The 12608-nt window shown below is 34.2% G+C and overlaps 1 protein-coding gene across 13 annotated transcripts in view; it reads right to left on the bottom strand.

The window, feature by feature from the left end:
• BLTP1 (bridge-like lipid transfer protein family member 1) overlaps positions 1-12608 on the bottom strand; it is a 215442-nt gene that overhangs the window by 142193 nt on the left and 60641 nt on the right. For 12 of the 13 annotated variants that reach the window (XM_055385628.1, XM_019025467.4, XM_055385634.2 and 9 more), the window contains 3 exons: positions 6158-6385; positions 5255-5392; positions 1053-1232 (listed from right to left, as the gene is read on the bottom strand). In XM_055385628.1, the coding sequence (XP_055241603.1) occupies positions 1053-1232; positions 5255-5392; positions 6158-6385 (546 nt within the window). The remainder of the gene's footprint in view (positions 1-1052; positions 1233-5254; positions 5393-6157; positions 6386-12608) is intronic. The other variant, XM_055385631.2, reaches the window with a different exon arrangement.

The following is a 12608-nucleotide window of genomic DNA, read 5'->3' as shown; positions in this document are numbered from 1 at the left end:
TTTCTTTTCACATATTTTTATAAATATCATTATACATTCTAATATTATACTGAGATGACGTTCAACTCCAAAATATCCCTTTTCAATTCTATTCATTTTCTCACCATTTCTAGAATATTAATTTTTGCTACCCTCTGACGATTTCTTCCAGGTATAAAGGGCATCTAGGTTCTTTATTACTTTCTTGTTGCTACTACCTACCTCTAAATTATATGTTTTATACCTATTCTAAAACTTTTTATCAAAATTGAGTATGTAACATTCCTATCAAATTCCAGTCTTTTGAAATATCAAGATGAGCATTCATATTATAATAAATATATGACTCAGGTGAAATGTTACAATAATACGGCAATTCAACTAAACTTCAGTGGCCAATTAGAAACAAATAATATATTAAGGCTTTTGTGCCTTCTAAGGATTAAGTGAAAGGGGTGGTGGGGGACAATTTATCCAAAAGGATCACATCTAGAATTCTAGACCAGACTTACATACCAGTAAATTCACTTTTGTTTTTTGAAACTATTATCCACATCACTAACAGCAGGTACAAATGATGTAATCTTGCTTTGGGACATGACAAGCAAAGAACCTTATTACCTAATCCTTAGTATCATAAGGGCTACTTTCAAATCCTACTTTAAACATATGTAAGAAAACAAAGTTCTTAGAAAATTACTCCATATAGTAGAAAAATAAGATTTTTCCAACAATGGAGGGCCAAGTAATATAATTTTAATAATATATTAATGACTTCTAGGAAAGTACTCATCCTGAATTTTTCCCAAAGAAAGTCTCAAATTCTTTGAAATATTATATAGGTCTACACACATTACACCCAACAAATTATATGTGGCTCAGAAAAGTGAAACTTGTCTCTGATTCACCTATAACTAAAATTCTGAATGGCAAGAATGACTCCCATCAGAATGCCATCAGTGGAAATGCAATGAACATTCAAACAGGCATATAAGTTATTCTTGAGAAGGTGGGTAGAGGGTAGAGAAAGGAAAAAGAAAATAAGTCAGGAGATAGTACTCTGAAAACCATACCTGTGGTGCTGTGACCTTAGCTGTAAGACTTCCAGCCTGCACATCAATTAACCATGCGTATTCTAAGGAATCGCTTCCCAAAGGAAGACCTTCTGCTGAGAACATAGCGTGTGCTCTCAGCTGGAGACCTGACAAATTGATGTGACCTTCCCTGAGTACTTCATCCACAGGGGGTCGCTGCTGAAAACAATAATGATGAGACTGTAAAATGTATAAGAAAATCACATTATAATTTCTAGTTGTTTCCCCCCACACCCCCTGCAGAGATGAACAATAAAATCATGCCATCTATAAGGTTTCAGAATCCACAAGCTCCTAACACAACCTTGTACCCGCAGAGGTATTCTGAGTTAAGCATCTTTAATGAACAATACCTATGAGAGTCCAACTATTATAAAAAGCAAGATAGCTGAGTCTTAAATAGTAGACAGATCTCTGATTGGTAACTGCCTTTATGAATAACAAGAAACTACAGTAGTACTCTGACAGGGAATACAAGAGACCAGTCTTTTGTAAGAAATCTAAGAATCATGAGATTAAAATATTTTTTAAAAGGAAGACAACATTGAAGAACACAGACCATTAAGACCAAACAATGAAGAATGGTGGGGAAAAGTAAGCTTCCATATAGATTCTGAGGACTATGTAAATACAAGGAGAGTTTTCTTACAGAGAATAATTTCATACTCACTACTAAAAAGCAGCACGTATTTCAAAGGGAATATTTCTAACGTATTCAGAGAAATAAAGGATATGTCATAAAACAGATTATTTCATGGAACACTAGTTCCACACATTATTAAGAATAAAGAATCAAATAAGTTTGGGAATGCCCTACTGATCAGTCACCAATTTCTGTTAAAACTACCTCCCAGTCTCTGACAAATGCATTGACTTTTTTTCATCTTCAGTGCTCTCATCCTGGTCCAAATAGTATCACCTCTTGCCAGGACCTTTTCAAGGCATTAAGTTTTTACATCTCTCTGCTCCATACTCTATGAGTAATCACAGAGATCTTCTAAACATACAAATCTGATCCTGTTCTTGCCTCCAGACCATTAAATGCTACCAGAGCACTGCCTACCTCACCTTGTGGCACTTTTTACACTTGAAATTATTTATCTTAATTTTAATGTTCTCAATATTTATCTTCTCCCCCAGGTTCATTAATAACCATTTCTGCCTTATGTACTAAGTATCACTGCACCTAACAGTGACCACAAAAAGTAGATGAGGCTGACTAGACAGATTTCTTCACAGCAAGTGTCCACAGAGCCTTCAACATACCAGTATACATTGAGGCAGTTCACAAATTATTTCTCAACCTAGTTTTATTACAGTAGTCCTCTTCATGTATGTCTAGGCTATCTCACAGGTTAGTGTTCTTTGCTTTCAATTTATGTTGGGAAACAGTCTTAAAAAAATTTTTTTTAAGGATAAGGGCTAACTCTAATTCATAAACTTTTTTTAAAAAAATTCAAATTGTGACTACAATAATCACTCTAGAAGCTCTTCTGATCCAATCTTCATTTTATTTTCATCCAAGCTGTGTGACTTTATATAAAATCACCTGACTTCTCCAGGCATTAATTTCCTTACCTTTTTTACTGAGGGAACTGGGGAGAGTGGTCAAGAAAGTTATCTTCTGACACTGAGAGTCAATAATTCTCAGTATAAAATTTTTATGAAATTTTTTAATCTCAAAATTACATGTGGATCTTGGGCTTTCCTAAGGTATAGCCTACATGATACACCAATAAATATTATATTCTAAATGTTATTACAGTTTGCATCATGCGTCGGTTGAATGGCATCCCTCAAAAATATATGTTCAAGTCTGAAGCCCTGGAACCTGTGAATATGATCTTTTTTGAAAACAGGATTTTTGCGGATATAATTAGGTTATGATAAGGTTACATTGATGGTGGGCCCTAATCCAATATGACTGGTATCCCTATAAGAGGAGAAAAAATGGGACACACAGGCACAGAGAGAGAGTGGCAGCCAGTCGAGATGGAGGCAGAAATTTGAGTGAATACCAGAGATTGCTAGCAACCACCAGAGCCTAAGAAGAGGCAAGGAAGGATCTTCCCCTACAGCTCAGATAGAATGTGACCCTGCCAACACCTTGATTTAGGACTTTGAACCTCCAGAACTGTGAGAGAATAAATTTCTGTTCTTTTACGTCACCTAGCATAGGATACTTTGTTATGGCATCCCTATGAAATTAATACATAAGATGACCACAAAGTAAAAAGTGCATAGTTTCATAATGGGACACAGTAGTCCATCAGTCACCTTAGATCCTTCATCTTGAAGCCTTGAGTTAAGAGACTGATGCTACCCAGGATAAACTACAAGTGGGTAACCCAGATTTGAGCCTTGGGAGTAGACACAGTGTGAACCCTCTCACTGTGAAAGAACATTAGATAGTATAACGACAGATGAAGAAAAAAATTCTTAGGAATAGTCGTGTCAACACTATAGAATGTAAACAAGGTAAGTAGACAAGCAAATTCCAAGAGGATATATATGGTACCTTTGTCTTTGGGGTAAGTTGTCAACAATCGAGGAAATGAATTATCACTAGTACTTCTACTTTCACCTTGATATCTCTACTCCATGAACTCCTTCTCTAATCCCCAAATAAGTCATACTTTATAATTCAGTCTCTCCACAAGTTTGCCATACCTCTATAATAAGAATTAATGTGAACATTCATAATCAGCTCAATAAAATGTTTTCTATGTCTGGAAAAGCCTTTTAAAAGTGCAGTGATTAAAAGTTGAAGTGCTACCAGGTACTCATAAAAAACCAGGGATAGTCATCTAAGTTTCTCAGAACTCATCCATAGAACACTTTCCCTTTTCCCTTTATTAATTTCCTTAATAGACTGAAAAAGGGAGATGGGCTTCCTCTCCACATACCTGCCTCCCAGAATAAAAAACAACCGATTCTAATGACCTACTAATTATAGAGAGGACAAGAGGTTTTTTTTTTTAAGGTTAATATGACAAGTTAAAATAATGTGTTATGTGAGATCTTTGTGATGACAGAATAGTTCTGTATCTTCATTTTGGTGGTTACATGAATGTACACATGATAAGAAGACCTAGAACTACGCACACACATTGTATCAACGTCAGTTTCCTTGTTTTGATACTATAATTATGTAAAATAACTTAACCATGGAAAAAAACTGGGTAAAGAGTACACACAGGATCGCTCTGATCTTTGCAACTTCCTGTGAAACTATAATTATTTCAAAATAAAAGTTTAAAACCAGAAACACACATTCTGTGGCAAAACAAAAACAATGCCTAGCACATAAGTTTTAGCTAATATGATCTCATATATGTCAAATATATGTATGAAAAATTAAATTGAAATTCCATGAAGAAAAATATAGTCAGTGATGGCAAAAGAATAAAAAGGAGATATGCTATTTTAAATAAAATGATCAGTTACTACATATAATCATAATAAATGATCATTCATTGATGATTTCTGGTTGTCAGATTCATCTTCCCATTTATAATTTTACTTAGTCTTGTATTAAGTTCCATTTATATTTCTAAATCACACAACTTGATTAAAAGTAAGACGGGGCATATAAAGTGGTGGTAGGTGCCACAGAAAGCCATTTGGCATGAAAAATAAAAATAAAATTATAATCTACCCAGAAATGTAATACATTCTCAAATTCTCACTTGATGAATATCATTGGTTCTCTTTTAAAAGAGCCCAGAGGTATCTTGAAGGAATTAACAAAGTATCTTATGTTAGATGAATAAGAATAAATCATTGATCATGTAGATACACACGTTTTAAAATATTATGGTACTGGTTAATATTAACATTTATGCTGTGATACTCAACAGAACCTACCAACATTTCATATAGTTAATTTTTCCCTTCCATAAATATTTGAGAAAGTACTTATTTCCATTTCTATTATAACAGCAAAAGGTATAAAATATAATTGGGATCACAGAAATAGGGAGCAGCAAAAGAAAATTGAGATTCTTGAAACATATCTCATACACATAAACATACATACAAAACTTCTTAATACAGTTAACTTAAAAGTCTCCAACTTAAAGAGCTACAAAGTCCATGCACAGAAGCTAATACATTGTTTTAACCCAATAAATATTAATAATAAATCTCTATGTCTCCACCATATTTCATTTTCACCTTACCTGATAGTTATCACTGACAAACACATTCAGGGGTGACAGGATAAGTTGCAGCATGGTCTCCCTAAATCCTTTTTTCATTTCAAAACATAGTCTTTCCAAGAAAGCTGTAGGGCATTCAGGACCATCAGTAGTTCCATGCTACAGTCAAATGAAATAGCATAGTTGAAATGCAGAAAAGGCAAAAAGTAAGGAAGTACAGGAAAATAAAAATTACATCTGTCATGATTAAGAGAATTTGTTTTTCAAAAACAGAGAAACTACGATTACTGACAAAAATAACTATTCTGTACCTCAGTAGGATCGTTAGCTGCACTAAGCAACAGAGGGCCACCGGCCCTACCACCCCACTGTGACCCGGACACACACCTCATTTGGCCCTGCACCAAAGTCCCTGGGTTCTTGGGGCAATTTAATATAATTCCATGTCAGCCAGAACAGGTCCACGGGTTGTCCTTAGAGCGACCCAGGATACCGTGCTAGATCCAAACTACATAATTCAACCCCCAGGGTCAAGCCAGAAACTCCATTTTATAACAGGTCCACCATAAGGCCCCAAACTGGTCTGGGGTCTAGAGATAAAAGCTAAGAAAATGTAAAGTCCTTGAATACCCATCAGGTTAATTATAAACCCAACAACTCAATGTATGACACGATGTCCTGACGTTACACAAATAGCAAAGAAGGAGCTAAAGTTAAATTAGAAGAAAAATAGAAAATAAAAATTACCAATGATCAAGTAATCATATTATGAAGAAAATACATGAGTTTTATAACAGTAAAAGAATAAATTTAGAAGTTTCTAAATCTGATTTTCTTTTTCTAAGTGTGTGCTGAATGCTTCACATCTATACACAGGTGGATGTTATAATATATTCCAGACTACTTTGATGTGTAAACACTTACAACAGGAAGACGCCCATGAACTTTGTACAAATTAACAAGTACAGTAATATCCCAAGGACGCAAGGCAAGTGGATGAATTGACTTGGCTGAACCTTCATTTTCCTTTTTGTCATTTTCCATTCCAACAGCAGTCCACCCAGAGCTGGATGATGTTGACAGTGACAAAACAGGACTTGAGATAACCTCTTCAAAATCCATATACATGTCATCTTCCCCAAAGTAGTTTTCCTATAAATATTAAGAAAACACAAATTGCTGTCAAAAGAGGTATGTAAACATATTTTCACCTATGAGCCTAAATTTGTAAATTATGCATTTCCTTAACCTATTATATTTAATAAAAAGGCATCAGGCCTATTGTCTTAAAATACAAAAGAAAACATATGTTAAGACTTACACATAGCTGCTTGGCAAATAAATATTCAGTAGCAACAAATGCAAAAAGTTACAGAAGCCTATTTTATAGAAAAACTTCATGGCATTGCCCCAGTTACAGCAAAACCTTGTAATTTAGGTCCTCAGAGACCTCTGAAGGTTTGCATGGTTAAACAGTTTTCAATCACTGCTCCTCAGAGTTCTCAGGCAATACCGAGGACATCCTTTGGGGGAAGCAATTCACTGAAAATCAGTCTGGCTAAATTCAATTAGGTAACTAGTACAATTCACATATTCCTGTTGGAATATTTATTGGGCATGTTTTAACAGCTTTAATAAAAATATCCAATCTTGGTTATTGATGAGATAAAGGCATGTGTTACCAACAATTACCAAAAATTCCTTTCACATAGTTCATCCTGGTTTTTTATGCAGAAGTGTTTCAACTATTGTTTTCTTTTGCATGAAAATATAAATTTAGCTTCAATTTAAATTATTTTTTTCCCATTGATTCTAAGTTTAAATTTTGGCCATTTGATCTCTCAGTAGTAAATAAAAGTTGTTAAATATTCCTGTTAACATTGTCAGCATATCTGTTAAATATTAGAACCAAGACAGTATTTTGGTAAATTCTGCACTTTGGTTATTGACAAAGTTATTTTCTGACTAGAGTTATGGACATCAGTACATAATATCTTTTCATAGGAAATAATGTTGAAGGGCTTAAAGTCATACAGTTCATTGGTAGGGGGATTAATATTTAAATCCCAAACCTACCGGCTCACAAAACCAGTGCTTTTTCCTCTATTCCCTATTGCTGTCCACCTCCTAATTACAGATGCCACTTGAAACCTGCTTGAAATCTTAATAACTGTCTTTATAATACAATTCTGAAGCATGGACAAATTTATGCACAAATATAACAGAAAACACTGGGTTATATTTTAAATTCCAACATTGAATTTTTAAAAAATAACATAAATGTCTAAGTGAGTTCGATCAACATTAAAAACTTGAAGAGATAAAACAAAAAGCTGGTTCTTTGACAAGACAAAAAAAAAAATGATGGACCATCCATGAGATTAACCAAGAAGAGAAGAGAGAAGATCCAAATAAGATCAATTAGAAACAAAACTTGAGATATTATAACCGATACCACAGAAATACAAAAGATCATTCAAGGCTACTATGAACACCTTTAGGTGAACAAACTGGAAAATCCAGAGGAGATGGATAAATTCCTGGAAATATGCAACCCTCCTAGATTAAACCAGGAAGAAACAGAAACTCTGAACAGATGAATAACAAACAGTGAGAGAGAAAAATTTTTTTAAATTGCCAACAAAAAAAAGCCCAGGACCAGATGGATTCACAGCTGAATTCTATCAGACATTTAAAAAAGAATTGGTACCAATCCTACCGAAACTATTCCAAAAGATAAAGAGGGAGTCCTCCCTAAATCATTCTTTGAAGACAGTAATCACCCTAATACCAAAACCAGAAAAAGACATTTAAAAAAGGAAACTAAAGATCAATATCCCTGATGAACAAAGATGCAAAAATCCTCAACAAAATACTAGCTAACTGAATCTAAGAGCATATCAAAAAGATAATTCACCATGATCAAGTGGGTTTCACACCAAGGATGTAGGGATGAGTCAATAAATGTGATATATCACATAAACAAAATTAGAAACAAAAACCTATTCAACAATTGGGTAGAATCAATATTGTGAAAATGACCAAAATGCCAAAAGCAATCTATGAATTAATTGCAATTCCCATTAAAATACTACCGTAATTCTTCACTCAACTAGAAAAAAAAACAATCCTAAAATTCATATGGAACCAAAAAAGAACCTGCATAGCAAAAGTAAGACTAAGCAACAAGAACAAATCTGGAGACATCACATTACCCGACTTCAAACTATATACTACAAGGCTATCATTACCAAAACAGCAAGGTACTGTTATAAAAACAGGCACGCAGACCAATGGAACAGAATAGAGAACCCAAAATAAAGCCAGAGTGGAGCCAAATACTTGCAGCCAACTGATCATCGACAAAGCATACAAAAACATAAAGTGCGAAAAGTGGGTTTCATACCAGGGATGCAGGGATGGTTTATACAAAAATCAATAAATGTGACACATCACATAAACAAAATAAGAAACAAAAACCTATTCAGCAAATTGTGCCGGGATAACTGGCAAGCCACACGTAGAAGAATGAAACTGTATCCTCTTCTGTCACCTTATAGAAAAATCAACTCAAGACAGATCAAAGACTTAAATCTAAGACACGAAACCATAAAAATTCTAAGATAACATCAGAAAGACTCTTCTAGACATTGGCTTAGGCAAAAAATTCTTCACCAAGAGCCCAAAAGCAAACGCAACAAAAACAAAAACAAATAAATGGGACCTAATTAAACTAAAACACTTCTGCACAGCAAAAGAAATAAGTAGCAGAATAAACAGACAACCCACAGAGTGGAAGAAAATCTTCACAAACTATGCATCTGACAAAGGACTAATATACAGAATTTACAGGGAACTCAAACAAATCAGCAAGGAAAAAACAAATAATCCCATCAAAAAGTGGGCAAAGTACATGAATAGACATTTCTCAAAAGAAGATATACAAATGGACAACAAACATACGAAAAATGTGCAACATCACTAATGATTAGGGAAATGCAATCAAAACCGCAACATGATACCACCTTACTCCTGCAAGAATGGCCATAATTTAAAAGTTAAAAATAATAGATGTTGGTGTGGATGTGGTGAAAAGGGAACACTTTTACACTGCTGGTGGGAATGTAAACTAGTACAACCACTATGGAAAACAGAATGGAGACTCCCACTAAATGCAGAACTACCATTTGATCCAGCAATTCCACTACTGGGTATTTACCCAAAAGAAAAGAAGTCATTATATGAAAAAGACACTTGCACACACATGTTCATAGAAGCGCAGTTCACAATTGAAAAATATGGAACCAACCTTAATACCCAACAACCAATGAGTGGATAAAGAAAATGTGGTAGATAGATAGATAGATAGATAGATAGATAGATAGATAGATAGATAGATAGATAGACAAAGATAGATACACACACACACATATATATACCATGGAATACTACTCAGCCATAAAAAGGAATGAAATAATGGCATTCACAGCAACCTGGATGGAATTGGAGACCATTATTCTAAGTGAGGTAACTTATTAATGGAAAACCAAATATATGTTTGCACTCATAAGTGGGGGATAAGCTATGAGGTCACAAAGGCATAAGAAAGATATAACAGACTTTGGAGACTCGAGAGGAAGGATGGGAGGGGGGGTGAGGGATAAAAGACTACACGTTGAGTATAGTGTACACTGCTCAGGTGACAGGTGCACCAAAATCTCAGAAATCACCACTAAAGAACTTATCCACGTAACCAAAAACTACCTGTTCCCCAAAACTATTGAAATAAAGTAAACAAACGAACAAAACTTAAAAGATGTTCAAAGCAGTAGTTCTCCCCTCCAGAAGCCTTTATGAAATACACATTCCACCCCAGTCCTGATGACTGTTCACAAAGTTTGCAGTAGGCAGAGTCCAGGGTCAAGTGTAAAGTGGAAAAACTCCTTTGATACTTCCATCTGTAAATGGCCCCCAGAAAATCACCTCTGTCCCACCTTCTCCCCAAACAGCTGATCTAAGGACTCAACTACTATTAGGTTTCAGCATACTAACATGTACCAACAAAACAAAACAGTTACCAGCACTCATTTTAACTCATTTTTAATGATCCTAGCCAACAGATCTCTTATTTTTTAAAAATTCCCTTGTAGTCTGTTATCATTGTAAATCTTAAAAAAATTTAGATTCCTGTAGATTATCACAGTAAAAAGAAAAGAGATTCCCTTGGGTCTAATGTTCAATTTGCTACTAAAGCAATCTCCATTTAATTATCTGAAATGGAAATAATTCATATCAAATTCTTTAGGGAATACTAAATGTCCAACATAGCAGAGAACATTTGCTAATTTTTATTAAATGTGTCAGTGACTTTGCTCTAAAGGAGTTATAAAACACTAGGATTCTTTCATGAGTTAATACATTTGTAGTTACTGAATATTATCAACAAAATGTACTTTTAAAATTATAGCTCCTTTAAGAACTTTGTCTAATGTTATATGTCTAATGCTGGGTGTGTGACTTAAGGGTTTCTCTTAATTTATGAATTCCAAATCTATTAGTTAATTTCCTAAGAATTAACTGAAAGGCCAGGCACAGTGGCTCATGCCTGTAATCCCAGCACTTCAGGAGGCCCAGGTGGGCAGATCACTTGAGCCTAAGAGTTCGAGACCAGCCTGCGCAACATGGCGAAACCCTGTCTCCACAAAAAATACAAAAATTATCCAGGCATGGTGGTGCATGCATGTGGTCCCAGCTACTTGGGAGGCTAAGAAAATCACCTGAGCCCAGGAAGTTGAGGCTGCAGTGAACCATGACCATGCCATGCCTGAGTGACAAAGTGAGACCCTGTCTCAAAAAAAAAAAAAAAAAAAGAATTTACTGAGAAAAAAAATAGTTACCAAAAAGGTTGACCAAGTGTAAGGAAGATGGTAATACATTACGGCAAACTTTTATGGTACTTTAAGATTAATAAATGTACACAAATATTTACAAATACAAATAAAACTTTCAATTTCATTTTATAATAGATGGCATGTAAACTTAAACTATCTTTAAAACAAATTCCAAACAACCCCAGAAAAAATTCACTGGCTTATATAGAACCGAGAAAATGTGTCCTTTTGTCAAATTTACATTATGCTTGAATTTACGAATGATAAACTACATTTCAATTTACTTAAGAATTCTCCAAAATTTTCTTTACATAATGGTATTTTGGTATATGAGTGTCTTGTCACCTACTTCAAGTAAGAGACTGCAATGTTTTCCCTAGCTAAAAATGTATACCTATCCAATGATGCTCATTTCTCAAAACAGAAAAAAAAAATAACAATAGGCTAAAAGATGACAGCTAATACAATCAGAGAAACAGTAGGAAAAGTCCACAAGTACTGTTTCCAAAATTATATTTTTTTGAAAAAAGAAAAATTAATAGCCAGGTTTCTGTTCAAGATTATTAAAATTATTTTTAATAAGAAAAACATATATGCCATATATACCCTTTCATGCAGTTATTTGCTACCACTGACATGTTATCACTATAAAAAGATTTATTTTTCTTCATTAACAAAAAAATGAAATAAGACTAAGAGAAGTCAATTCAGAAAAGTAATATAAGTAGCATTGTTATCCAACTTTATATCCACAACAGAAGAAATGACAAAGTTTTAATATGACTGAAATGACTTTGGGCTGACAGTTAGAATTACAGTATTGTCTACATCTGCAGAAGACCTTCCATTTCCATACATGTCCTCATAAATTTTAATGCATATTCAGTAGACATATTCTTCTTAGAATTTTTTTAATGATAATGCCAGGTCTAGTTTCTTCCATGGATTTTGGAAAGCAGTCTTTCATATACAGCCAAACAAATATAGTGATTTTTTTTCCTAGTTTATTCTTTATAATTTCTTGATGTTTAATTTTGATAACTAAAAAAAGACAATCTCGGTTACATGAATTTTTACATTCCTTTAAATTCCCATTTTCTTTTTCATGTATACATGAAAATACATGAACAAGAAAATTTCATATATGAATTTGAATATATTATAAAAATAATATATACATTTTTGAACTTCCAAAAAGTTTTAAAGTACTAATACTGATACCAAGTAAAATACACATTATATAGTTAAACAAACAGACCAGGAATGGTGGTTCACACCTATAATCCCAACACTTTGGGAGGCCAAGGTGGGAGGATCACTTGAGGCCAGGAAGAAGTTTGAGACAAATCTGGGTAACATGGCAGGACCCAGTCTCTCCAAAAAATAGTTTTTTAAAAATTAGATGGGTGTGGTGGTGCTCGCCTGTAGACCTAGCTACTCAACAGGCTGAAGCAGGAGGATAACTTGAGCCCTGGAGTTCCAGA

This window comes from Gorilla gorilla, chromosome 3 (assembly GCF_029281585.2).
Source record: "Gorilla gorilla gorilla isolate KB3781 chromosome 3, NHGRI_mGorGor1-v2.1_pri, whole genome shotgun sequence".
Lineage (NCBI taxonomy): Eukaryota > Metazoa > Chordata > Mammalia > Primates > Hominidae > Gorilla > Gorilla gorilla.
Note: the sequence above shows the minus strand (reverse complement) of the source record. Positions and strands in the feature narration are given on the sequence as shown.